We start from the raw sequence: 28000 nt of genomic DNA, 5'->3' as shown, positions 1-28000 counted from the left end.
AATTCCTTTATTTCCATTCATCACGCGCGACCCCCGGGGCGGGGGGCGATCCCTGAGCGGGGGTTCCCCCCCCCCCCAACCCGGGCACCCCCCCGAAAAACCGGGAGAAACACCCCAAAAAGGGATCCCCCCGACCTCAGGGGAGGGGGGACACCCCCAAACCTTCACTCAGCAGGGAATGGGAAAACCTGAAAATGAGTCTGGGGTCCTTCAGAAATCCCGCCTGACCTCGTCTGGCAGCCCCGGGTGGGGCTCGGGGACCCCCAGGGATTTGGGGAGCACCTTCAGTGAGTGGTGGGCAGGGCGGAAACGATGGGAGGGGGATCCCCGGGGGGGAGAGAGGAGGGGGGGGTCTCCACTGCCCCCTCCCCACCTGGGCGTGCTCAGTCTCAGCCCCCCCCCCCCCCGCCAAAAAAAAAAAAAAACAAAAAAACAAACCGGGGAGAGGACAAAAAGCGCTGAGACCCCCAAGCCCCACCCTAACCCGGTGGGGTGGGGGATCCTTCATATCCAAATCCAACGCGAGCCCCCCCGAGGTGGGGGGGGGGGGGTCCCGGGGGTGGGGGGGGGGGGGGGGGGGTCTCCCCTACGTCCGCTGGGCATCGGCCTTGGCGAAGAGGCGGCTGTGCCAATAATCGGGGTTGTCGAAGGCGCAGTCCGAGGCTTCCAAGCTCCGCAGGGGCTTCATGCCGGGCGCGGGGGGCCCGCGGCAGCCGGGGCAGCGCGGCCGCAGCACCGCCTCCATCTCCTCGTAGCCCTGCTCGTCCTCCCGCTGCCTCGCGGCGCCGTCCCCGGCTCTCATGTCGGTGTAGCCGTCGTGCCCCGGGGGTCCCGGGGTGGGCGCGGGGGGCTCGGTGCCCAGCGAGCGGCTGAGCCGCGGTTGTTTGTTCATGTATTCGTAGTCTTCCTCTTCCTCGCCGTCTTCATCCTCAGGGCCCCCCCGGCCTTGGGGGGCACCCGGGGGTCCCCCCGGCTCTGAGCCCACCTCCATGTATTCGTAGCCGAGCTCTTCCAGCGAGGCCGGCCGCGGTTGGGGGGCTCCCGGGGCCCCCCCCGGCCGCCGGTTCATGTACTCGTACTCCTCCTCCTCCTCCGGCTGCGGTACCGAGCCCGCGGCGGGGTCCGCATCTGCCGGGGAGGGGGGGTCAGACACCGGCCGGGCCCCCCCCGGGGTGCCCGCAGGACCCTCGGTTCGGGGGGGGGCTCACCTGGGGTCAGCCCAGCCCGAAATCCTAAAAGAGCGTCCCCGAAATGATCCCCCCCCCCCAGCCTGGAGCCCAAACCCCAAAAAACAGGGGATGGACCCCCCCCCAGAAACACAGGAACCCCCCCTCCAAACCCTGCGGGATGGGACCCCCACCCCAAAAACAGGGGATGGATCCCCCAAGAGCCCCACAGGAGACCCCAACCCCAAACTCTGCAGGATGGGACCCTCACCCCAAAGACAGGGGATGGACCCCCCCCAGAGACACAGGAGACCCCAAAACTTGTGGGATGGGACCCCCACCCCAAAGACAGGGGATGGGACCCCCCCTCCCAAAAACCCTCACGGACAGGGGGAGCCCCCAGCCCCGATCCAGTGGGATGAAACCCCCCCCTCAAAGGACCCCCCACGGACAGGGGGAGCCCCAAAACCCGATCCAATGGGATGGGACCCCCCCTCCCCAAGCCCCCCAGCTCGGATGCAGCGGGATGGGACCCCCACAAGGCCCCCCCCTCACCGCGGAGGGCGCAGTTGGGGGTGACGTATCCGTTGGGGTCCTCCTCGCTGCCCTCGGAGCTGGGGGGCGGCGGGGGGAAGCTCTCCCGCTGGGACAGGTAGGCGCTGTCCCCCCGCGAGCGGAGGCTGCGGCACAGGCTCCCGGCCAGGGACCCCCCCTCGCCCAGCTCCAGCTCCGAGGCGGTGCCGCGACCCTCGGACGACTCCGACACCGTCCGGCCCAGCGACTCCTGGCGGCTCCGCCGCAGCGGCCGCGACCCCCCGGCCTGGGGACAGCGAGGGGGGGGACAGCGGGAGTGAGGGGGGGCAGCCCAAACCCGCCCCGGGACCCCAAACCCGCCCCGGGACCCCGAACCTGGTCCGGGACCCCAGACCTGCCCCGAGACCCCAAACTCACCCCGGGACCCCAAACCCGCCCTGGGACCCCAAACCCGCCCCGGGACCCCAAACCCCCTTCGGGACCCCAAACCTGCCCCGGGATCCTAAACCTGCTCTGGGACCCCCCGGCCTGGGGACAGCGGTGGGGGGACAGCAGCAGTGCGGGGGGACACCCCAAACCCGCCCCGAGACCCCAAATCCGCCCCGGGACCCCAAACCTGCTCCGGGACCCCAGACCTGAGCTGGGACCCCAAACCCACCCCGGGATCCTAAACCCACCCTGGGACCCCAAACCCGCCCCGGGACCCCAAACTCACCCCGAGACCCCGAGACCCCAAACCTGCCCCGGGACCCCCCACCATGGGGACACCGGCAGAAGAGGGGGGGGGGGAGACCCCAACAGGACCCCAACCCCACGCTAGGGACACTGGGGGTCGTGGGGGGGACCCCAACTCTGCCACCTCCCACCCCCCTGGGATCCCCAACCCTGAGGGACACGGGAGGTGAGTGGGGGGGCCCCTGCGGACCCCAACCCCCCTTCCTGTCCCTTGTCACCCTTTGTGTCCCCACCCTGGTGCCCCATGGTGGCCCCTGCGAGCCCCCCGAGCCCCCCGAGCCCCCCGAGCCCCCCGAGCCCCCGGTACCTGTCGGGGGCAGCCCAGGCCGGGCTGGTTCATGGGGATGTACCCGGCGGGGGCGCTCAGCAGGCTCGGGCTCTGCGGGGACACGGCGGGGCTGGCACCGAGGGGACACGGGGACACCGCGGGGACACGGCGGGGACACGGCGGGGCTGGCACCGAGGGGACACGGGGACACCGCGGGGACACGGCGGGGACACGGCGGGGCTGGCACCGAGGGGACACGGGGACACCGCGGGGACACCGCGGGGACATCACGGGGACAGGGGGACACCGCGGGGACACCGCGGGGACACGGCGGGGCTGGCACCGAGGGGACACGGGGACAGCGCGGGGACACCGCGGGGACACGGCGGGGACATCACGGGGACAGGGGGACACCGCGGGGACACCGCGACACCGCGGGGCTGGCACCGAGGGGACATGAGGACACCGTGGGGACACCGTGGGGACATCGCGGCGATACCACGGGGACATCACGGGGACATCACGGGGACATGGGGACACGACGGGGACACCGAGGGGACACCGAGGGGACAGGGACGCCCCCTCTGCTGCGGAAATTGGGGGGGGGGCAGAGCAGGGGGTGGATCCCCCTTTCCCCTGATCCCCCCAATCCCCTCGAACCACCGATCCCCCCCGGTCCCCCAATCCTCCCAATCCCTTTGATCCCCCCGATACCCCCCAATCCCCCAAATCCCTCAATCCCCCATTCCCCGATCCCCCCAATTCCCCAATCCCCCCTTTCTCCCTTCCCCCCAATTCCCCTTTCCCCCGACCCCCCCAATCCCCCCAATCCCCCCAATGCCCCTTTCCCCCCGATCCTCGATCCCCCCGACCCCCCCAATCCCCCCAATCCCCCCAATGCCCCCTTTCCCCCCGATCCTCAATCCCCCCTTTCTCCCTTTCCCCCAGTCCCCCCTTTCCCCCGGTCCTCGACGCCCCCGATCCCCCCCAGCCCCCGCGGGGGTCCCGGGGGTCTCACCCGGGCACAGCTGCCCCGCGGGCGCTGCGGGCACAGCCCGGGGGCGAGGCCGAAGGCCACGTCCAGCTCCTCCTCCTCCTCCTCCTCCTCCTCCAGCTCCAGCGTCTCCACCTCGTCCAGCTCCTTGTCACTGAGGGTGGGGGGCTCGGCGGGGGGCGCGGCCCCGCTCTCCTGCTGCGGGGGGGGCAACGCCTCAGGGTTGGGGTCTGGGGGGTCTGAGAGGGGGGTCTGGGGGGGGTCTGGGGGGGCTTTGGGGGGCTCACTTTGATCACCAGGTGAGGGGGGACAAGGGCTCAAGGATGTGGGTCTGGGGGGGTTTTGGGGGGGGGGCTCACCTTGATCACCAGGTGTGGGGGGACAAGGGGTCACGGATGGGGGTCTGGGGGGGGGGCTCGGGGGGGCTTGGGGGTTCATCTTGGTCACCCGATATGGGGGGGGACAACAGGTCAGGGATGGGGGTTTGGGGTGTATGGGGGGTCTGGGAGGAGTTTGGGGGCCTGAGGGGGTTTGGGGGGGGTTTGGGGGCTCACCAGGTATGGGGGGGCAACGGCTCAGGGATGGGGGTCTGAGGGGGGATGCTTTGGGGGCTCACCTTGATGACCAGGAAGGGTTGGAGGGTTTGGGGGTTCTGGGAGGGTCTGGGGGGCTCACCTTGATGACCAGGTAGCTCGGGGGGGTCTGGGGGTCTCACCTTGATGACCAGGTAACTCTGGGGGATTTTGGGGGTCTCACCTTGATGACCAGGTAGCTCTGGGGGGTTTGGGGGGTCTGGGGGTCTCACCTTGATGACCAGGTAGCTCGGGGGGGTTTGGGGGGTTTTGGGGGTCTCACCTTGATGACCAGGTAACTCTGGGGGATTTTGGGGGTCTCACCTTGATGACCAGGTAGCTCTGGGGGGTTTGGGGGGTCTGGGGGTCTCACCTTGATGACCAGGTAGCTCGGGGGGGTTTTGGGGGTCTCACCTTGATGACCAGGTAGCGTGGCGGGTCCCGGGCCATGCGGGTGAACTCGTTGGCCAGCTCCTTGAAGGTGGGGCGGATGTTCTCATCGATCATCCAGCCTGGCGGTGACAGGGGACACGGTCACAGCCTGGGGACACTGCTCTGGGGATGGGGACACGGCCAGGACCCAGCCTGGGGATGGGGACACGGCCAGGACACGGCTCTGGGGACAGGGACACGGCCAGGACACAGCCTGGGGACAGGGACACGGCCAGGACACAGCCTGGGGATGGGGACATGGCCAGGACACAGCCTGGGGATGGGGACACGGCCAGGACACGGCTCTGGGGACAGGGACACGGCCAGGACACGGCTCTGGGGATGGGGACACGGCCAGGACACGGCTCTGGGGATGGGGACATGGCCAGGACACAGCCTGGGGACAGGGACACAGCCAGGACACGGCTCTGGGGATGGGGACGTGGCCAGGACACGGCTCTGGGGATGGGGACACGGCCAGGACACGGCTCTGGGGATGGGGACAGGGGTGAGGGCAGCAGCAGGAACTTGTCCAGGGCTGGGGACAGTTCTGGGGACCCCTCCCCACTCTTGGGACCCCAGCTCTGGGAACAGCCCTGGTGACACCCCCAAAGACACCCCTGGTACCATCCCTGGTGACACCCCCGGTGACACCCCGGGACAGCCTGGGGACAGCCTGGTGCTATCCCTGGTGACACCCCCAGTGACACCCATGGGGACAGCTTGGTGACACCCCCGGTGACAGCCCCGGTGACAGCCCTGGGAGAGCCCTGGGGACACCCCAGGGACAGCCTGGGGACAGCCTGGTGGCATCCCCGGTGACACCCCTGGTGCCAGCCCGGTGCCACCCCCGTGCCAGCCTGGGACAGCCCGGGAGAGCCCGGTGCCAGCCCGGTGCCACCCCCGGTGCCACCCCCGGTGCCAGCCCCGGTGCCAGCCCGGTGCCACCCCCGGTGCCACCCCCGGTGCCACCCCCGGTGCCAGCCCCGGTGCCAGCCCGGTGCCAGCCCCGGAGAGCCGCGCCGCGCTGCTCACATTTCACCATGACCATGTAGACGTCGATGGTGCAGATGTGCGGCTGCGAGAGCCGCTCGCCCTTCTCCAGCAGATCCGGCACCTCGGCCAGGCGGATCCCGGCGTACGGCTCGGCCCCGAACGTCATCATCTCCCACAGTGTCACCCCTGCACCGGGACAGCCCGGTGGGGACAGCGGGGACAGCCCGTGAGCCCCGGGGACAGAGGGGACAGTAGGGACACCGGGAACACCAGAGGACAGCAGTGGACACTGGGGATACCGGGGAGCATCGGGGACACTGGGGACAGCAGAGGACAGCAGGGACACCGAGGACACTGGGGACAGCAGAGGACACCGGGGTACACTGGGGGACACTGGGGACAGCAGGGGACATTGGGGACACTGGGGGACACTGGGGACAGCGGGCTGGGCTCACCGTAGCTCCACACGTCGCTCTGGTGCGTGTACTTGCCGAAGTGAATGCTCTCCAGCGCCATCCACTTGATGGGCGTCTGCGGGAGAAGGGGACATGGGGACATGGGGACAATGGGGACAATGCAGGGACAACAGGGGACATGGGGACATGGGGACATGGGGACAATGGGGACAATGCAGGGACAACAGGGGACATGGGGACATGGGGACATGGGGACATGGGGACAATGCAGGGACAACAGGGGACATGGGGACATGGGGACATGGGGACATGGGGACAATGGGGACACGGGGACACGGGGACATGGGGATGGGGACATGGGGACAATGCAGGGACATGGGGACATGGGGACATGGGGATGGGGACATGGGGACAATGCAGGGACATGGGGACATGGGGACAATGCAGGGACATGGCGACATGGGGACATGGGGATGGGGACATGGGGACAATGCAGGGACATGGGGACATGGGGACATGGGGACAATGGGGACATGGGGACAATGCAGGGACATGGCGACATGGGGACATGGGGACATGGGGACAATGGGGACACGGGGACACGGGGACATGGGGATGGGGACATGGGGACAATGCAGGGACATGGGGACATGGGGACAATGGGGACAATGCAGGGACAACAGGGGACATGGGGACATGGGGACATGGGGATGGGGACATGGGGATGGGGACAACACAGGACATGGAGACAATGGGGACATGGGGACATGGGGACATGGGGACAATGGGGAACATGGGGACAGCAATTTGCTGTGCCCCGATGCAATTTTGGAGGTGACAGGGATGCCATTTATCTGTGCCCCGATGCCATTTGCTGTGTCCCAATGCCACTTATCTGTACCCCCATGCCATTTATCTGTACCCCAATGCCATTTGGGGGTGCCCCTGATGCCATCTGCTGTGCCCCAATGCCATTTGGGGGTGACAGGGATGCCATCTGCTGTACCCCAATGCCATTTATCTGTGCCCCAATGCCATTTGCTGTGTCCCAATGCCATTTATCTGTACCCCAATGCCATTTATCTGTGTCCCAATGCCATCTGCTGTACCCCAATGCCATCTGCTGTACCCCAATGCCATTTGCTGTGTCCCAATGCCATTTATCTGTGCCCCAATGCCATTTATCTGTACCCCAATGCCATTTATCTCTGCCCTGATGCCATTTATCTGTGTCCCAATGCCATCTGCTGTACCCCAATGCCATCTGCTGTACCCCAATGCCATTTGCTGTATCCCAATGCCATTTATCTGTGTCCCAATGCCATTTATCTGTGCCCCGATGCCATTTATCTGTGCCCCAATGCCATTTATCTCTGCCCTGATGCCATTTATCTCTGCCCTGATGCCATTTATCTGTGCCCCAATGCCATTTATCTGTGTCCCAATGCCATTTATCTGTGCCCCAATGCCATCTGCTGTACCCCAATGCCATTTGCTGTACCCCAATGCCATTTGGGGGTGACAGGGATGCCATTTATCTGTGTCCCAATGCCATCTGCTGTGCCCCCAATGCCACCGGGGGGGGGGGGGGTGCCACCCCCGCGGCCGCCCCCAGCCCACCTTGAGCTCGTTGTAGAAGTACTTCTTGTCGTCGGGGTAGAGCAGGTCGGCGATGCCGAAGTCGGCCACCTGCGCCTGGCTGGGCGACTTGAGCAGCACGTTGCGCGCCGCCAGGTTGCGGTGCACCATGCGGTGCTCCTCCAGGTAGTACATGCCCTGAGAGACGGCCCGGCCCGCGTCAGGTTGTTGTTTTTTTTTTTAAAAAAAAAAAAAAAAAAAAAAAAAAATTGAAAATACACGACGGGAAAGACGGCGTGTTCCGGAATTGTTTCGCGTTACGAAATGAATGAGGTGTTTCGGTTACGGATACGCTCGGCTCAGTCCGAGAGGAAGAGAGAGGTTTTTCTGACTTGGGGAAACAATGTGGATAATTCTCTAAATCTCCTTTGTCGCTCACGGCGTTTAGAGATCCGTGGTGCCAAACGCGCCAGCGGTGTGGGATGTTTTTGCTCCCAGAGCAACGAAAGGGACGCGTTTGGAATAAATCCATTTCATCCCCGCCCTTCTGCCTTGGAGTGCTGCTCCCATCCTGCCCAGCAGCCACACGGGGCACGTCTATTCCTCTCTCTTTTCGGATTTTTTTACCCAGAGAGACAAAGAAAGAGAAAACCATTTTTATTTCTGCTTTTTTTGGGTTTTGTTTTTTTGGTTTTTTGGTTTTTTTTAAACGCGGAATGGGCTTGGAGAATTGTTTACCCGGGGTGATTGCTTGGTTAGATCCTGGTGAGAATTGTTTCATTCTGACTGTTTAATTGTTTATTTTAGAACTCTGGCGAACAGGGTCGCGAGTTGTGGGGAGTTAGACATGGTAGAAAAAGGAACGAGCAGTTTTTGGTGGCCTCCTTTGTAGAGTATGTGAATGTATTTTGGCGTAGCTGTAGTAAAAAAATCGTTCAGCCTTCTAAACAGAATCAAACATCATCATTCTTGCCATTAAGTTCACCTACATTCTACAATAATATTATATTTGTATATATTTTTAAAAAAGATTATATTATAATATTAAAAATATGATATTTTATATGTTATTTTATTTAATATATAGTATTTTTATATTTAGTATTATTATTTTACACTATTATATATAACAAATATTATATTTGTAGTATTAAATTTATAACTATATACATTATATAAAATATTCTATTATTTTATACTATTATATATAACAAATATTATATTTGTTATATTTATAATTATATGTATTATACATAATATTATCTTATTTTATACTATTATATATAACAAATGCTATATTTGTTATATTATATTTATAACTATATATTATATATAATATTATCTTATTTAAAATTAAAATATTAATATAAGCAAATATATTTGTGTATATAATATAAATACATTATATAAACATAAAATATGATGTTTATTTCTTTCGTGTGTTTGTTATGGGGGTGTGGTATTGGTTGTGTGTTGGATTGTGTGGCTGATGTTTGTTATGTGCTTGTGCATTTATATAGTATATGTTATGTCATATTATATTATATTATATTATATTATATGTTATATATTCGATTATTTTTGTATATTTTATATTATTCTATTATTCTACTCTATTCTATTATATATATTATAATTATTGTATTATATATGTAATATATATTGTATTATGTATTGTATTTTTTGTATATATATTATATTCTATATACTCTCTTATTCTATTATTCTATTATATTCTATTTATTTTATATATTATATTTACATATAATTATATATTCTAATATATTTATATAAAATACATTAATATATTTATAGATTCATATATAATGAATATATAAAATATATTATACATTATATATTATATGTTATATATATTATATATTATATATTATATATTATATATTATATATTATATATTATATATTATATATCATATATTATTATATATTATACTATAACTTATATTCTATTACATACTCTATTCTTTTCTATTCTATTAATTATACTACATTATATACATAAACTAAAGAACCACCCCAAAACTCTTCACCCTCAGTTTTTCGGAGGGCAGGAACAGGCAGGAGCCCCCAGAACCCTTATCCACTATCCCTTATCCCTCATGCTTTACCCCTTACCCCGTGCGACCTGTCGGTTTTTGGGACGGAAGGAGGGCGCGGAGCCCCCCAGAACCCTCATCCCTTATCCCTCATCCCTTATCCCTTATCCCTCATCCCCGTGCGACCTGTCAGTTTTTGGGATGGAAGGAGGGCGTGGAGCCCCCAGAACCTTTATCCCTTATCCCTTATCCCTTATCCATTACCCCTTTCCCCTGTCGGTTTTTGGGACGGAAGGAGGGCGAGCAGCCCCCCAAAACCCTTATCCATTATCCCTTATCCCTTATCCCTCATCCTTTACCCCTTACCCCGTGCGACCTGTGGGTTTTTGGGACGGAAGGGGGGCGCGGAGCCCCCCAGAACCCTTACCCCTTACCCCTTACCCCTTACCCCTTACCCCTTACCCCTTATCCCTTATCCCTTATCCCTTATCCATTACCCCTTTCCCCTGTCGGTTTTTGGGACGGAAGGAGGGCGCGGAGCCCCCCTTATCCCTTATCCCTCATGCTTTACCCCTTACCCCGTGCGACCTGTGGGTTTTTGGGACGGAAGGAGGGCGAGCAGCCCCCCAGAACCCTTACCCCTTACCCCTTACCCCTTATCCCTCATCCCTTATCCCTCATCCCCGTGCGACCTGTCGGTTTTTGGGACGGCAGGAGGGCGCGGAGCCCCGCACTGACCTTGGCCACCTGCACGCACCAGTTGAGCAGCAGCTGGGGGCCGATGGAGCCGCGGTTCTTGCGCACGTAGTCGAGCAGCGAGCCCAGCGGCAGCAGCTGCGTCACCAGCTGCAGCTGCGGGCCCGGGCAGATCCCCAGCAGCCGCACGATGTACGAGTGGTCCAGGCTGCCGATGGCCAGCATGTGCTGGGGGGACAGCGTCAGCACCCGCAGTGTCCCCGCAGGGTCCCCAAATCCCCCCGGCTTCGGTGGGACAGGGTCAGCACCCGCAGTGTCCCCCGAGTGTCCCCAAATCCCCCCGGCTTCAGTGGGACAGGGTCAGCACCCGCAGTGTCCCCCGAGTGTCCCCAAATCCCCCCGGCTTCAGTGGGACAGCGTCAGCACCCGCAGTGTCCCCCGAGTGTCCCCAAATCCCCCCGGCGTCAGAACCCACAGTGTCCCCCGAGTGTCCCCAAATCCCCCCGGCTTTGGTGGGACAGCGTCAGAACCCGCAGTGTCCCCAAAACAGCCCCGGAGTGTCCCTAAATCCCCCCGGCTTCGGTGGGATAGTGTCAGCACCCGCAGTGTCCCCAAATCCCCCCGGCTTTGGTGGGACAGCATCAGCACCCGCAGTGTCCCCAAAACAGCCCCGGAGTGTCCCCAAATCCCCCCGGCTTCGGTGGGACAGCGTCAGCACCTGCAGCGTCCCTGGAGCAGCCCAAGGGGACACCTGGAGCACCCCCAGAGCACCCCCTGAACCCCTCCCCTGGCCCCAGAGGGGACCCCTGGAGTCCCCCCCAGAGCAACCCTGGAGCACCCCCAGATCCCCCCCCAGCCCAAGGGGGACCCCCAGACCCCCCTGACCCCACAGGGGACTCCCGGAGTCCCCCCAGAGCAGCCCTGGAGCACCCCCAAGACCCCTCCCCTGGCCCCAGAGGGGACCCCCAGAACCCCCCAAAGCAGCCCCAGAGCTGCCCTGGAGCACCCCCAGACCCGTCCTGACCCCAGAGGGGAACCCCAGACCCCCCGGCCCCACAGGGGACCCCCAGAAACCCCCCAGAGCACCCTCAGAACCCCCCTGGCCCCAGAGGGGACCCCCAGAACTGCCCAGAGCAGCCCCAGAGCAGCCCTGGAGCACCCCCAGAGCACCCCCAGACCCCTCTGGCCCAAGGGGGACCCCCAGAACCCCCCAGAACCCCCCAGAGGGGACCCCCAGAACGCCCCGGTGCCCGGCACTCACGTCGGTGACGGCGTGGAAGGATTGCTGCCCGCTCCAGTCCTGGATCACCTTGATGCTCACCGGGATCTTGATGGAATCCCCGTCCGGGATCCAGATCCCCTGCGGGATTGGGATCCACGGGGTCCAATCAACGGGGTCCATCATGGGATTGGTGGGATTTATGGGATGGATGGGATTTGGGATGGGATTTGGGATGGGATGGGATTTCAGGTGTTATTTTTGGGATTTATGGGATTTATGGGATTTATAGCATGAATGGGATTTGGGATAGGATTTATGGGATGGATGGGATTTATGGGATGGATGGGATTTGGGAGATGGGATGGGGTGGGATGGGATTGATGGGATTTATGGGATGAATGGGATTTGGGATGGCATTGATGGGATGGGATGGGTTTGATGGGATCAATGGGATGGGGTGGGATCAGTGGGAGGGGATCAGTGGGGTGGGATCAATGGGGTGGGATCAACAGGGTGGGATTTCTGGGATGGCAGCTCAGCCCCCTCCCCAAGGCCCCACCTTGTGCACGGTGCCGAAGACGCCGGAGCCCAGGACCTTGAGGCGCTTCAGCTCCGACTCCTTGAAGATGCGGGCCAGGACCTTGTTGGCTTTTTCACTGGGATCCAGCGGCTCCAGGCTCTGCGGGGACACGGCGTGGGAACGGGGATGGGGACGGGGACACGGCGTGGGAACGGGGACAGGGACGGGGACACGGCGTGGGAACGGGGATGGGGACGGGGACACGGCGTGGGAACGGGGACAGGGACACGGGGTGGGGACAGGGATGGGGACGGGGACACGGCGTGGGAACGGGGACAGGGACGGGGACACGGCGTGGGAACGGGGATGGGGACGGGGACACGGGGTGGGAATGGGGACAGGGACGGGGACACGGCGTGGGAACGGGGATGGGGACGGGGACACGGCGTGGGAACGGGGACAGGGACGGGGACACGGCGTGGGAACGGGGATGGGGACGGGGACACGGGGTGGGAACGGGGATGGGGACGGGGACACGGGGTGGGAACGGGGATGGGGACGGGGACACGGGGTGGGAATGGGGACAGGGACGGGGACACGGCGTGGGAACGGGGATGGGGACGGGGACACGGGGTGGGAACGGGGACAGGGACACAGGGTGGGGACAGGGATGGGGACGGGGACACGGCGTGGGAACGGGGACAGGGACAGGGACATGGTGTGGGAACGGGGACAGGGACACGGAGTGGGGACAGGGACAGGGACACGGGGTGGGAATGGGGACAGGGACAGGGACATGGTGTGGGAACGGGGATGGGGACAGGGACACGGCATGGGAATGGGGACAGGGACGGGGACACGGGGTGGGAACAGGGATGGGAACGGGATGGGGAATGGGGACGGGGACGGGAATGGGGCGGGGAGGGGATGGGATGGGGACACAGGGTGGAATGGGGATGGGGACGGGGATGGGAATAGGGTGGGGACAGGGATGGGATGGGGATGGGGACGGGGACAGGATGGGGACGGGGATGGGGATGGGGACACAGGGTGGGGACAGGGATGGGGTGGCAATGGGGACGGGATGGGATGGGGATGGGGACACGAGGTGGAATGGGGATGGGGACGGGGATGGGAATAGGGTGGGGACAGGGATGGGATGGGGATGGAGATGGGGACAGCATGGGGACAGGGATGGGGATGGGATGGGACAGGGAAGGGCACAGGGACAGGAGCACAGCAGGATGAGGATGGAGAGCGACTGGGGTGGAAGCAGAGCTGGAGACGGACGGGGCCGGACGGGGACGGGGCTGGCGAGGGCCGGACGCGCCTCTGCCCGGCCGGACACAGGAGCCAACCCCTCCCCGCCGCCCCGGGGCCGCTCCCGGGGCCGCTCCGGTTCCCCCGGCGCTGACCTCGCCCCGCTCCAGGTAGCGCCGCATCGCCCGTTTCTTCTGGATCTTCTTGCCCCGCCAGTAGAGCAGCGCCAGCAGCACCAGCGAGCACGAGAGGAAAACGGCCCCGACCACCATGACCGCGATCAGCGTCGGGGTCCGCCTGCGGCACCGGGAGCGGCACCGGGAGCGGCACCGGGAGCGGCACCGGGAGCGGCACCGGGAACGGGCAAGGGACGGGAGTGGGGATGGGGATGGGGACAGGGATGGGGAAAAGCGCAGGGTTAGGGTCCCCGCAGCCCCTCGGGGTCCCTGTAGCCCCCAGGGATGTCCCCACAGTCCCCCCCAGGGTCCCTGCAGCCCCCCCGGGATGTCCCCATAGCCCCCCCCAGGGATGTCCCCGCAGCCTCTCGGGGTCCTCTCAGCCCCCCCAGGGTCCCCGCAGCCCCCCGGGATGTCCCCGCAGCCCCCCCCGGGCTCCCCCGAGCCCCCCGCGGTACCTGGACACGGGCAGGGCGTCCCCCAGGCAGTCCCGCAGCAGCGGCCCCACACACCTGTGGGGAGGGAGATGGGGCTCAGCCCCTGCGGGACCCCCCAGGGGACACCCGGGACCCCAACTTGTGCCCCGGGGGGTCCCCAGACCCCCAGCATGCCCTGAACGATGGCTCAGGCCCCTCAACCTGCCCCTCGGGGGGTCCCCAGACCCCAAAATGCCAACAGTGAAGTCCCGAGTCCCCCAGTCCTGCCCTAAATGATACCCCAAGACCCCCACCCTGCCCTAAATGATACCCCAAGACCCCCACCCTGCCCGCAGTGACACCTCAGGACCTCCACCCACCTCCCAAAGAGGTTCTGGGACCCCCACCTGCCCTCCACGGGGGTCCTGAGAATCTCCATCCTTCCCCCAGTGGGGTCCTGAGCCCCCCAAACCGCCCAGGACCCTCACCCTGATCCCAGTGATGACCCTGGACCCCCACCCTCCTCCCAAAGAGGTTTTGGGACCCCCACCCTGCCTTCCACGGGGTCCCAGTGGGGTCCTGAGCCCCCTAGACTGCCCAGAATCCTCATCTTGCCCCCAGTCCTGCCCCAAATGAAACCCCAAGACCCCCACCCTGCCCGCAGTGACACCTCAGGGCCCCCACCCTGCTCCCCAGAGAGGTTTTGGGACCCCTACCCTGCCCTCCACGGGATCCTGGGAACCTCCATCCTTTCCTCAGGGGGGTCCTGAGCCCCCCAATCTGCCCGCTCCCCCCCCAGTGATACCCCAGCGTTCCCAAAGACTCTCCCCAAAGAGGTTTTGGGACCCCCACCGTGGGGGGTCCCAGTGGTGTCCTGAGCCCCCCAGGCTGCCCGGACCCCCCCAGCCCCCCCAAGCCCCGCTGGGTGGCGGTGCCGGTGCCCCCCCGGGGGGGGGGGGGGGGCGGGGGTCTCACCCCCGGCTGCAGTTCTCGTGGCAGGGCCGGCACTCGCGGCTCCCGTCGGGGAATTTGTAGATGGGGCCGCGCTCGCCCAGGACGCCGTCGGGACATCGCTCCACGCAGTGCGGCCCGTCGCGATAGTGGGCGCAGCGCGTGCAGGTGTCGGCACCCTGCGGGGGGGGCGGGGGGGAGGGTGACACGCCTGGGGACACGCGCGGGGGGACAGCGGGGACACCGCGCGGCGCGGCGCGGCGGCCGGGCCGTACCGAGCCGTTGCAGGTGGCGCCGCCGTCGATGCGCTCGCACTCCGGGTGGCACTCGGAGCATTCGCCGCCCTGCGAGAACTCCCGCGGGTCCCTGCGGGCACCGGGGGGGGGGGGGGGGGGGCGGTCACCGAGCCCGCCTGGCGGTGACAGGGCCACCCCGGCGGCGACAGGGCCACCCCGCGGTCCGCACCTGCCGTGCCCCTGTCGGTCCCACCCTGGGACCCTCCACGCCCACCCCACCCTGGGGCTGATCTCCCACCCCACGACCCCCCCCACCCCAGTGCCCACCCCGGGGGTCTCCGCAGTGCCGGTGCCCCCCCCCCCCCCACCACGTCCCCTGTGTCGTCCACACCCCCCCCTTGTCCCCAGTGTCCCAATGTCCCCCGTGCCCCCATATCCCACCCCCGCCCCGTGCCCCGTGTCCCCCGTGCCCCCAATGTCCCTCATGCCCCTCGTGGCCCCTGGGTCCCCCTTGCCCCCCACGTCCCCCTTGTCCCCTGTGCTCCCCATGTCCCCCGTGCCCCCCATGCCCCCCTTGTCCCCTCACGCCACCCGTGCCCCCTGTGCCCCCCGTGTCCCCCTTACCCCCTGTACCCCTCTTGCCTCCACTTGTCCCCCCTTGTCCCCCCGTGCCCCCCTTGTCCCCCCGTGCCCCACATGTCCCCCTGTGCCCTCCATGCCCTCTTGTGCCTGTCTTGTCCCCATGTCCCCCTGTGCCCTCCATGTCCCCCATGTCCCCCTGTGCCCCCTTGCCTTGTCCCCCGTGCCCCCCCTGTGCCCTCCATGTCCCCCCGTGCCCCCCGTGCCCGCTGACCCCTCGGTGAAGCGGCAGGTGGGCACGCAGACCCCTCTTGTCCCCCGTGCCCCACATGTCCCCCTGTGCCCTCCATGTCCCCTGTGTCCCCCCGTGTCCCCCCGTGCCCCCCCGTGCCCCCCGTGCCCGCTGACCCCTCGGTGAAGCGGCAGGTGGGCACGCAGACCCCCCTCCGGCTGTAGTAGCGGCAGGACAGGCACTGCCCGGGGCCGGGCCCCCAGCAGCCCTCGGCCGAGCACAGCGGGTCACACACCTTGCCCTCTTGCTCTGGGGGGACAGGGGGGGCACAGCGGGGCTGGGGTCACCCGGGGGCTCAGAGAGGGGCTGGGGGTCAGAGAGGGGTTGGGGTCAGAGGGGGCTGGGGGTCAGAGAGGGGCTGGGGTCACTCATGGGCTCAGGGTGGGGCTGGGGTCAGAGAGGGGTTGGGGTCAGAGGGGGCTGGGGTCACCCGGGGGCTCAGAGTCTGGGGGTTGGGGGGTCCCCGAATCTTGGAGGGACAAAGGGGGGCTCAGAGAGGGGCTGGGGGTCAGAGGGGGCTGGGGTCACCCGGGGGCTCAGAAAGGGGTTGGAGGTCAGAGGGGGCTGGGGGTCAGAGGGGGCTGGGGGCCAGAGGGGGCTGGGGTCACCCGGGGGCTCAGAGAGGGGCTGGGGGTCAGAGAGGGGTTGGGGGTCAGAGGGGGCTGGGGTCGCCCCGGGGGTTCAGAGAGGGGCTGGGGGTCAGAGGGGGTTGGGGTCAGAGCGGGGTCTGTTTGTCCCCGTGCCCCCTCCCCTATGGGATGCACGGGGGGGTCTCAGTGTGGGGTCCTCGGGGGTCTCAGTGTGGGGTCCGCCCCCGGGGAGGGGTCTGGGTGTCCCCCGAGGGGTCCCGGGGGGGGGGGTCCCACGCCCCCTCCCTGTGTAAGGGATTGGGGTTCAGTGCGGGGTCTGGGGGTCGCAGTCTCCCCTTCCCTGTGGGATGGACCGGGGCCCTCTTGAGGGGTCTGGGGGTGCCCAAGAGGTCCCGGGGGGGGGTCCCACACCCCCTCCGTGTGTAAAGGATTGGGGTTCAGTGTGGGGTCTGGGGGTCGCAGTCTCCCCTCCCCTATGGGATGGATGGGGGGTCTCAGTATGGGATCCCCCCGGGGAGGAGCCTGGGGGTGCCCAAGAGGTCCCGGGGGGGGTCCCACGCCCCCTCCCCAGCCCGGCCCACGCACGGCACTTGCTGCGGGGCCGGTTGTTGCGGATGTCGAGGTCGGCGCGGCTGCGGCTGAGCGCGGCCCAGTGCACGGTGTGCAGGAAGCAGAGCCGCCGGTTCTCCGTGATGTACACGCGGCCCGCGCTCACCTCCCGCAGCGAGCGCAGCCCCAGCGACGTCACGTTCTCGTTCTTCATGATCAGCAGCGAGAAACCGCGGCTGCGGGGAGGGAGACGGGGAGTTCGGGGGGCTGGGGGGGGGGCCCCGGGAGCCGCGGGATGAACCGGGAACCGGGGGATGAACCGGGAGCTGGGAGATGAACCGGGAATGAGCAGCCGGGGATGCTCCGGGAGACGGAGGATGAACCGGGAGCCGGGAGATGAACCAGAAACCGGGGGATGAACCGGGAATGAGCAGCTGGGGATGCTCCGGGAGCCGGGGATGAGCCGGGAACCGGGGATGAGCCGGGAACCGGGGGATGAACCGGGAATGAGCAGCTGGGGGTGCTCCGGGAGCCGGAGAATGAGCCCAGAATGAAGGAATGCTCCGGGAGCTGGGGGTGCTCCGGGAGTGAGGAATGAGCCCCGAATGAGCGGATGTTCCGGGAGTCAGGGAATGCTCTGAGAGCCAGGAGCTGTTCCTGGAACCGGGAGCTGCTCCGGGAGCCGGGGGATGAACCGGGAGCCGGGGAATACTCTGGGAAGGAGCGGCCGGGGCTGCTCCGGGAGCTGGGGGTGCTCCGGGAGTGAGGAATGAGCCCCGAATGAGCGGATGTTCCGGGAGTCAGGGAATGCTCTGAGAGCCAGGGGATGAACCGGGAATGAAGGAGCGCTCCGGGAGCCGCTCCGGGAGTCGGGGAAAGTTCCGGGAGCCGGGGGATGAACCGGGAACCGGGAGGATGCCCCGGGAGCCGGGGGGATGCTCCGAGGAGGAGGAGACGCTCCCGGATACTCCAGGAGCGGGGAGGATGCGCTGGGAGCCGGGAAATATTCTGGGATTGAGGGGATGCTCCTGGAGCCGGGGATGAGCCCGAGCTGGGGAGAGACTCCGGGAGCGAGGGAGGGAGGGAGGGAATACAGGGACGAGGACAGGGGGATGGGAGGTGCCGGGACGAGCAGGGATCCGGGGATGAGGGGATGCAGGAATTGGGGAAAACGGGGAATTCAGGGATTGGGGAAAACGGGGAATTCAGGGATGCCGGGGAATGCAGGAATTGGGAAAACGGGGAATTCAGGGATTGGGAAAAAGGGGAATTCAGGGATGCCGGGGAATGCAGGAATTGGGAAAAGAGGGAATTCAGGGATCAGGAATGCGGAGGATGCAGGAATTAGGGAAAACGGGGAATTCAGGGATTGGGAAAACAGGGAATGCAGGAATTAGGAAAAACGGGGAATTCAGAGATTGGGAAAGCAGGGAATTCAGGGATTTGGGATGCCAGGGATGCAGGAATTAGGGAAAAGGGGGAGTTCAGGGATTGGGAAAATGGGGAATTCAGGGATTTGGGATGCCAGAGATGCAGGAATTAGGGAAAAGGGGGAGTTCAGGGGTTGTGGATCCCGGGGAGGGGCGCAGGACAGGTGGCAGGGGCTCCTCACTTGTACAGGCTCCGTCCCCCGATGGTCTCGAGGTTGGAGAAGACGCTGAAGTTGTGCATGTGCTTGGGCCAGGACTGGATGTTCAGGTACCCTGCGGGGCCACCGCGGGCTCAGGGGGGTCCCGGGTGGTCTCGGGGAGGCTCCAGGGGGGTCCCAGCACCCCCAGCCCCGCTGCTGACCTGTGATCTCCCGCACCGTCCGGAACACGTTCAGCTTCTCCGGGTCCAGCGCCGAGATGTTGCGCCAGGGGTCCCTGCGGGGCCGGAGCGGTCAGCGGGGCCGGGGAGGGGGGCTGCACCCCCTAAACCCCCCCTGAGCCCCCCAAATGCCATCCCTCACCCCTCCAGGCCCGTGATGAGGAAGTCGAGGTTGCCCAGGATCTTGGTGCAGTTGATGAAGGTGTCGATGTTGCTGGAGTCCACGGTCTGGTATTTGCTGCCGGCTCCGGTGCCCTCGCAGGCTGCGGGGCGTGGGCAGGGGGTCAGGGGGGTCCCACAGCCCCCAGACCCCCCCCGGGGACCCCAGACCCCCCTGGGGGACCCCCGTACCCTTGGGGCACAGCCCCGCGCAGGGCTCGCAGATCTTCAGCCCGTTCTTCTCCACTTCCATCTTGTCGTTGGGGCAGGCGCGCACGCACGAGCTCTGGTCCACCACGAAGTTGTCTGGGGGGACGCCCCGGGGGTCACCTGGCGTCCCCCGGCCCGGGTCCCCAGAGCCCCCCAGAGCCCCCCAGGAGCCCCAGACCCCGACTCACGGGGGCACTCCCGCACGCAGACCCCCCCGTACTGGTACTTGGTGTCGGGGTTGGGCTCCAGCTGGAAGGTCAGCTTGTTGTAGATGAGCGGCTGCGGGCACAGCGGCACACACGAGCCGCTGTCGTTGAAGTGCCGGCAGGCCTGGGGACGGACAGATGGACACGGGATGGACAGATGGACATGGGATGGACAGATGGACACGGGATGGACACGGGGATGGACACGGGGATGGACACGGGGATGGACACAGCAGCACACACGAGCCGCTGTCGTTGAAGTGCCGGCAGGCCTGGGGACGGACAGATGGACACGGGATGGACAGATGGACATGGGATGGACAGATGGACACAGCCATGGACACGGGGATGGACACAGGGATGGACATGGGGACGGACACGGGGATGGACACAGCAGCACACACGAGCCGCTGTCGTTGAAGTGCTGGCAGGCCTGGGGACAGACAGAAGGACAGATGGACACGGGATGGACAGATGGACACGGGATGGACAGATGGACATGGGATGGACAGATGGACACAGGATGGACAGATGGACACGGGGATGGACACGGGGATGGACACGGGGATGGACACAGTGGGACACACAAGCCGCTGTCGTTGAAGTGCCGGCAGGCCTGGGGACAGACAGAAGGACAGATGGACACAGGATGGACAGATGGACACGGGATGGACAGGTGGACACGGGATGGACATAGCCATGGACACAGGGATGGACACGGGGATGGACACAGGGATGGACAGATGGACATATGGACATGGGATGGACAAATGGGCACAGGATGGACAGATGGACACAGGGATGGACACAGGGATGGATGGATGGATGGATGGATGGATGGATGGATGGATGGATGGATGATGGACAGACAGATGGATGGATGATGGACACACGCACATGGGGACGGATGGACGAACGCGTGGATGGACGGACGGATGGGCAGACGGACACAGAGCGGACACAGGGGCGGGTGGATGGACAGCTGGACGGACAGACAGCCGGACACAGGGGCAGACGGATGGCTGGATGGATGGACAGATAGATGCAGGGGCGGGCGGGCGGATGGACGGACGGACGGGCGGACAGACAGACAGACAGACGGACGGACAGACGTACGAAGCAGTCGGTGCGCAGGGGCCCGGTGCAGCCGCCCGCGCACTCCTCGTGGCAGCACTCGTTGGGCGCGCGGCCGAAGCAGCGCCCGTTGCACTGCGGGGCGCAGATGGTCTTGGTCACTGCGGGGACACCGGGGGGCACCGGGGGGCACCGGGGGTCACCGGGGGTCACCGGGGCCGGGGGGGTCCGGCCCACCCCCAAACCCCCCCCCGGAGCCCCCCGGTACCCACGTTTCTGGCAGTCGTCGGGGCCCGGCCCCCAGCAGTGCCCGCCGCAGCTCTCGTGGCACGGGGCACCTGCGGGACAGCGCGGCGGGGTCACCCCACGGGGACCCCAGAAACAGGGGCACCCCAAAAACAGGGTCACCCCACAGGGTCACCCCACGGGGACCCCAGAAACAGGGTCACCCCACAGGGTCACCCCACGGGGACCCCAGAAACAGGGTCACCCCACATGGTCACCCCACGGGGACCCCAGAAACAGGGTCACCCCACTCCCAAGGGTCACCCCAAAGGGACCCCAAAAAACAGGGTGACCCCCCAAAACCAGGATGACCCCAAACCCAGGGATGACCCCAAAGGGACCCCAAAGGCATCCCAAAAACAGGGGTCACCTCAAACCCAGGGGTCGCCCCCAAAGGGACCCTAAATCCAGGATCCAAAGCCACCCCAAACCCAGGAGTCATCCCAAAGCCACTCCAATGTGACCCGAAACCCAGGAGTGACCCCAAAGCCCCCCAAACCCAGGGGTGACCCCAAACCCAGGGGTGACCCCAAACCCAGGGGTGACCCCAAACCCAGGAGTGACCGCGAAGCCCCCCAAACCCAGGGATGGCTCCAAAGGGACCCCAAACCCAGGGGTGACCCCAAACCCAGGAGTGACCCCGATTCCCCCCAAACCCCGGGGTGACCCCGATTCCCCCCAAACCCCGGGGTGACCCCGAAGCCCCCCAAAGCCCGCGGTGACCCCGAAGCCCCCCAAAGCCCGCGGTGACCCCGATTCCCCCCAAAGCCCAGGGTGACCCCGAAGCCCCCCAAAGCCCGCGGTGACCCCGATTCCCCCCAAAGCCCAGGGTGACCCCGAAGCCCCCCAAAGCCCGCGGTGACCCCGATTCCCCCCAAAGCCCAGGGTGACCCCGAAGCCCCCCAAAGCCCGCGGTGACCCCGATTCCCCCCAAAGCCCAGGGTGACCCCGAAGCCCCCCAAAGCCCGCGGTGACCCCGATTCCCCCGCTGTCCCGGCACGCACAGCCCCGGCCGTTGTCCCTCACGAGGGGCTCCAGGCGCGTGTCCCTCATGATGTCCCTCCACTCCACGGTGTCCACGTGGCACAGCTGCGCGTTCTTCTCGATGTACACCCCCCCCGCCAGGATCTCTGCGGGGACAGCGGTGACAGGGGGGGACAGGGGGGGACAGGGGGTGACAGGAGGTGACAGACCCCCCACACCCACCTGGCAGCACAGGAAGGGGACAGGGACCATCCCTGCTCCAAGGGACACGGACGGGGGTGACAAGGGGTGACAAGGGGTGACAAGGGGTGACAGAGGGTGACAAAGGGTGACAAGGGGTGACAGGGGGTGACAGAGGGTGACAGGGGGTGACAGGGGGTGACAAGGGGTGACAGGAGGTGACAGGGGGTGACAGGGGGTGACAAGGGGTGACAAGGGGTGACAGAGGGTGACAAAGGGTGACAAGGGGTGACAGGGGGTGACAAGGGGTGACAAGGGGTGACAGAGGGTGACAAAGGGTGACAAGGGGTGACAGGGGGTGACAGGGGGTGACAAGGGGTGACAGGGGGTGACAGGGGGTGACAAGGGGTGACAAGGGGTGATAGGAGGTGACAGAGGGTGACAGGGGGTGACAAGGGGTGACAGGAGGTGACAAGGGGTGACAGAGGGTGACAAGGCGTGACAAGGGGTGACAGCCCCCCAGCCCCCCGCCGTGTCCCCAGCTCGGTGTCCCACCTGTGAGCTGGTTGAGGCCGAGCTGGCGCAGGGCGTGCGTGGTGTTGGGGTTGTAGTTGAGCAGCACGAAGAGCGCGAACCTGTCCTCGTAGAACTGCGTCCCGCGGATCACGCGCAGGTTCTGCAGCGGCAGCGCCGCGAACACGTTCATGGCGATCAGGATGTAGCCGGTCACCTCCCGGATGGTCTGCGGGGGGCTCGGGGTCACCTGGTGGCCGTGGCCGCGCTCCCCACGGCGGCCGTGTCACCTCCAAACTGGCCACGTCCTCCTCCTGATGTCCCCATGGACATGTGGCCTCCAAACTGGCCGTGTCCTGCACACGGTGGCCATGGCCATGGTCCCCATGGTGGCTGTGTCACCTCCAAACTGGCCGTGTCCTCCCCTTGATGGCCACGGTCCCCATGGTGGACATGTCACCTCCAAACTGGCCACGTCCTCCTCCTGATGTCCCCATGGACATGTCAACTCCAAACTGGCCATGTCCTGCACACGGTGGCCATGGCCATGGTCCCCATGGTGGGCATGTCACCTCCAAACTGGCCGTGTCCTGCACACGGTGGCCATGGTCCCCATGGTGGCTGTGTCACCTCCAAACTGGCCATCAAGGCCCAGGGGTCGCCCCAAAGTGACCCCAAACCCATGGACCCCAGGGGGGACCATGTCCTCCCCTTGATGGCCATGGTCCCTGTAATGGACACGTGACCTCCAAACTGGCCGTGTCCTTCACATGGTGGCCATGGCCGTGGTCCCCATGGCCGCTGTGTCACCTCCAAACTGGCCATGTCCTCCTTTTGATGGCCATGGCCCCCATGGTGGACATGTGACCTCCTCAATGGTCACGTCCTCCCCTTGATGGCCATGGTCCCATGTCCACATGTCCAACTGGCCACGTCCCGCACATGGTGGCCATGGCTGTGGCCCCCATGGTCACCTCCAAACTGGCCACGTCCCGCACATGGTGGCCATGGTCTCTGTAATGGACATGTGACCTCCAAACTGGCCACGTCCTCCCCATGATGACAGCAGCGATGTCCCCTCTGAGGTCCCTGTCCCCTTGGCGCTGGCCACATCCCCCCCTCAGTGGCCACCCCCGCGCGTCCCCCAGGGGTCACCTGGAGGAAGGAGAGGTCCTGGGTGTGGTCGATGAGGACGATCTCCAGGTTGCCCATGACGATCTCGCAGTTGTTGTACATCTTGTGCAGGGTCTGGTACTGGTGCTGCGCGTCCCCCGTCACGCTCAGCCCGTTCAGCGTCCCCGCGCACACTGCGGGCACCCAGCGCGTCACCGGGGCCACCGGGGCCACCGGGGCCACCACGGGCATGGGGCCGCCACAGCCACCCCCGCATGGCCACGGCGTCCCCTGCACAGTCACAGCAATGTCCCCTCCCAGCTGGCCATGCCCTGCCCGTGGTGGTCACGGTCGTGGTGGCTGTGTCACCTCCTCCATGGCCATGTCGGGCCCTTGATGTCCCTTGATGTCCCCGCGCCCTCCGAGCTGGACATGTCCAGCTCTTGATGGCCACGGTCCCCGTGGTGGCTGTGCCACCTCCTCAGTGGTCACATCCTCCCCTGGATGGTCACTACTCCTGTCCCCTCAGAGCTGGCCATGTCCTGCCTGTGGTGGCCGTGGCCATGGCCCCCATGGTGGCCATGTCACCTCCAAACTGGCCATGTCCCCCAGTGTGGTCCCTGTCCCTTCAGAGCTGGCCATGTCCTGCTCGTGGTGGCCGTGGCCATGACCCCCCAGTGATGGCTCTGTCACCTCTTCAATGGCCACGTCCCCCCCTTGATGTCCCCTCTGAGCTGGCCACGTCCTGCTCTTGATGGCCATGGCCCCCATGGCGACCGTGCCACCCCTCAGTGGTCACCCTTGGTGGCCACGCTGTCCCCTGGCTGGCCACTGCAATGTCCTGTCTGGGCTCTCTGTCCCCTCCAAGCTGGTCACGTCCTCCCCTTGACAGCCACGGTCCCCCCTCAGTGGCCGTGTCCCCACTTCAATGTCCTTGTCCCCTCCATGGTGGCCGTGTCCCCTCTATGGTGTCCCCTTCACCATGTCCTTGTCCCCTCCATGGTCTGCTGCCTATGGCAGTGTCCCCATGGGGTCCCTGTCCTTTCCATGGTGTCCCCTGCAAACGTCCCCGGCCCCTCCATGGTGTCCCCCTCACAGTGTCCCTGTCCCCTCCACCATGTCCTTGTCCCCTCACGGTGTCCCCTCCACCATGTCCTCGTCCCCTCCATGGTGTCCTCTCCACGATGTCCTTGTCCCTTCCATGGTGTCCCCTCCACCATGTCCTTGTCCCCTCCATGGTGTCCTCTCCACGATGTCCTTGTCCCTTCCATGGTGTCCCCTCCACCATGTCCTTGTCCCCTCCATGGTGTCCTCTCCACGATGTCCTTGTCCCTTCCATGGTGTCCCCTCCACCACGTCCCTGTCCCCTCCACCATGTCCTTGTCCCCTCCATGGTGTCCCCTCCACCATGTCCCTGTCCCCTCCACCATGTCCTTGTCCCCTCCATGGTGTCCCCTCACAGTGTCCCTGTCCCCTCCACCATGTCCTTGTCCCCTCCACGGTATCTAGCCCGTGGTGTCCCTGTCCCCTCCCTCTGCCGTCCTTGTCCCCCAGCCCCCTCCCCAGCGCTGTCCCCGCCCCGGGTCCTCCCCCGCCGCTCCCGTCCGGTCCCTCCCCGCTGCCGGCGCGCGGTGCCCGAACCGGCCGGGCGAGCCTTGCGCAAGGCGGGCGCCTCGGGCACGGCCCCCCCGCCCCGCCACGCCCGCCCGGACTTCGGCCCCGCCGCCGCCGCCGCCCCGCGGGCCGAGCCCCGCGGCCACCCCCGGCTCCGGGGGCGCGGGGTCCCCGCGGGGGCGGCGGGCTCGGGGTCCCCCCCGTTCTCGCGGGCGCACAGGGCCCCCTTTGTGCGCGGGGCCCCCTCCCCGGGCACCGCACAAAGCCGCGATTGTGGCGGGCGGCACCGGGGGGAGGCCGAGCCCCCCAAACCGGGACCCCCGGGGGCACCGAGGGGTGCGGGGCCCCCCCGGACCCGCCAGACGTGACTCAGGCCCCGGCGCGGGGCGGGGGGGGCTCGGTCAAAGGCGGCTTTGTCCGGCCCGGGACCCCTCCGGGGGCGGCCGCGGAGCTCGGGGCACGCACGGGAAGGGCCCCCCCGCCCCGGCCCGGGCTATTTGAGCAGGGATGGGGCTATAAAAAGGTCCCAGCTGCGATGGCAGCGGCCCCCAGGGCCCGGGGAGGGGCACGGGGGGCCCGGGACGGGGGGTGCTGCGACCCCCATGAAACACCGGGGGGGTCCCCAGGGTGTTGGGGGGCAGCATCCAGCCCTGCCCCCCGGACCCTCGGAGCCTTGAACGCGCCGGTGAACCATTAACGGCGGCTCCGAGGGTCCCACGGGGGGACTGGGGGGGCCGCGACCCCCGGGTGCACCTGCCCGCGGGGGGCTGGGGGGCGATGCTGTGCCCCCCCCTCGGGCGCCGCGGCGGCGGCGGGACCGGGCGTTATCAGCGCGGGGCCCCGCTGGCAGCTCCGGCACGTCCCCGCTATCAGCCGCGTGCCACCGCGGCCCCCGCCGCCAGGAATAGCACCGGGGGACCCGGGGGGGGGGCACCGGGAGGGGCTCGGAGCGACCTCCTGCCCTCGGCCCCGGCGGCGGCACAAAGGGGGCTGTGTGCGCCGGGCCCCGGCCCCGAACAAAGGGGGCTCTCAGAGACGGGGCTTTGTGGGGTGCAGAGCTGGGGCCGCTCCCCTCGCTGTCCCCGAGCCCCCCGAGGTGTCCCCGAGCCCCCCGGGATGTCCCCGAGCCCCTCGAGGTGTCCCCGAGCCCCCCGGGATGTCCCCGAGCCCCGCGCTGTTCCCTCTCTCCCCTCGGATCCGGAGCCCACGGGTGGCACCCGAGGCGTCGCCGGTGGCACATGGAGCGGGGGACACAGCGAGGGGTCCCCCCGGTGTGCCCCCCGCCCCGGGCACCCCCGGGCACCCCCGGGCACCGCCGGCGTTTTCGGGGTGGCGCCGGCCCCACCTGCGCGTCCAGCCCTCGGTGTTTTTCCTTTGGGGACTGAAAAACAACTCCCGGGCGGCCGCGGCCCTTCCGGGGTGCCGGGGGTGCGGGGCGGCCGCGCGGGCAGGGCCGGGGGCCCCTCCGGGGGTCCCCCCTGAAGGATCCCCCCCGTTCCCCTCGGGGGTCCCGCCCGGATCCCAAAGGCATCGCCGGGCCCGGCCCCGCAGCCTAAAATTAGCCCGGGCAGCTGCGGGGCCGCAGGTGCCGAGCGCGGGAGGGGGCACCGAGAGCGGGACCGACCCCGGGAGGGGGCACCGAGAGAGGGATCGAACCCCGAGAACGGGCACCGAGCCCCTGGACCGATCCCGGGAAGGGCCACCGAGCCCGGGACCGGGTCCCGGAAAGGGGCACCAAGCTCCGGGACCGAGCCCGGGAGCGGCCACCGAGCCCCGGCCCCGCCGGAGCCGCAGTCCCGGGGAGGTTTCAGTGCCGGTCCCGGTGCCCCCGGAGCCGTGCGGTCCCCCCGGGGCAGCGCCGGGGGATCCCGGGACGCCCCCGCGGCGGAAGCGCCCGCGGGAATTGCCGGGACTGGATCGGGGTCCGGTACCGGCGGAATCGGGACAGCAGCACCGCCGCGACCCCCGAGCGCTCCCGCTCCCGCCGCCCATCCCGGGACCCCCGAGCGCTCCGGTGTTTTGCCGGTTCCCCTTTGCCCGATCCCGCGGCGCAGCCCCGGTTCCCCCGTGCCCCGCCGGTGCCGGTGCCGGTGCTCACCTGCCTGCGCGGAGCCGGGCGCGGGGGCGCGGAGCAGCAGCGGCAGCAGCAGCAGCAGCAGCGCCCGGGGCCGCTCCCGGTGCCGGTGCGGCTCCATCGCGGCGCGCCGGTAGCGGCGGAGCGTGCCCGGGAATGCACCTGGCGCGGGGCCGCGGGGCGGGCGGGGCCGGGCCGGGCCGGGCCGGGCGGGGCAGCGCCGGGGAGGGAGGGGGGGGGGACACCCCGCACCCCTCCCCGCCCCTCCCCGGGACCCGCCCGCCGCGCCCGGGGCGGTGGCACCGGCACCGTCCGCCCCCGCCGGGCCGGGCACGGCCGGGACCGGCCCCGTTGCGGCGCCCCCAGCCCGGTCCGGGTCCCCCGGTCCGTTCAAGTGAAGCCCCCCCGCCCCCAGCCCGGTCCTGCCGCCCCCCCGGTCCCGGTCCCGGTGCAAAGTTCGCTCCTCCGAGCCCCCGGTCCAGTCCCCCGGTGCCCCCCAGCCCCGTTCACACCCCCCGGCTCCACCGAGACCCCTCCCCCAAAAA

At 65.6% G+C, this 28000-nt stretch overlaps 1 protein-coding gene across 2 annotated transcripts; it reads right to left on the bottom strand.

Moving 5' to 3' along the window:
- Positions 1-2: 2 nt before the first annotated feature.
- ERBB3 (erb-b2 receptor tyrosine kinase 3) lies at positions 3-27576 on the bottom strand. Of its 2 annotated transcripts, none has more exons than XM_053967409.1 (28): positions 27480-27576; positions 23810-23961; positions 22697-22883; positions 21982-22107; positions 20965-21030; positions 20735-20853; positions 19601-19742; positions 19395-19508; positions 19186-19306; positions 19026-19099; positions 18847-18937; positions 17271-17470; positions 16212-16344; positions 15264-15354; positions 15013-15167; positions 14080-14133; positions 13601-13742; positions 12225-12344; positions 11705-11803; positions 10486-10671; positions 7734-7889; positions 6153-6228; positions 5737-5883; positions 4684-4781; positions 3722-3895; positions 2743-2814; positions 1722-1986; positions 3-1128 (listed from the first exon to the last, which is right to left on the bottom strand). In XM_053967409.1, the coding sequence occupies exons 1-28, from the start codon at positions 27574-27576 to the stop codon at positions 587-589; spliced, it is 3999 nt and encodes a 1332-aa protein (XP_053823384.1). In that variant the 3' UTR covers positions 3-586. The 2 variants fall into 2 exon arrangements, with proteins under 2 accessions (XP_053823384.1, XP_053823385.1); XM_053967410.1 differs by having other exon boundaries at positions 3722-3892; positions 27480-27563.
- Positions 27577-28000: the final 424 nt, after the last annotated feature.

This window comes from Vidua chalybeata, chromosome 30, assembly GCF_026979565.1.
Source record: "Vidua chalybeata isolate OUT-0048 chromosome 30, bVidCha1 merged haplotype, whole genome shotgun sequence".
NCBI lineage: Eukaryota > Metazoa > Chordata > Aves > Passeriformes > Viduidae > Vidua > Vidua chalybeata.
Note: the sequence above shows the minus strand (reverse complement) of the source record. Positions and strands in the feature narration are given on the sequence as shown.

Coding starts and splice junctions, on each gene's coding strand:
- ERBB3 (XM_053967409.1), bottom strand. CDS start 27,576: ATGGAGCCGCACCGGCACCGGGAGCGGCCCCGGGCGCTGCTGCTGCTG. Junction 17,471..18,846: donor GGGGGACGGAGCCTGTACAA/GTGAGGAGCCCC, acceptor CCCTCCCCGCAG/CCGCGGTTTCTCGCTGCTGA. Junction 1,129..1,721: donor CCCCAACTGCGCCCTCCGCG/GTGAGGGGGGGG, acceptor CCTCCCCGGCAG/ATGCGGACCCCGCCGCGGGC.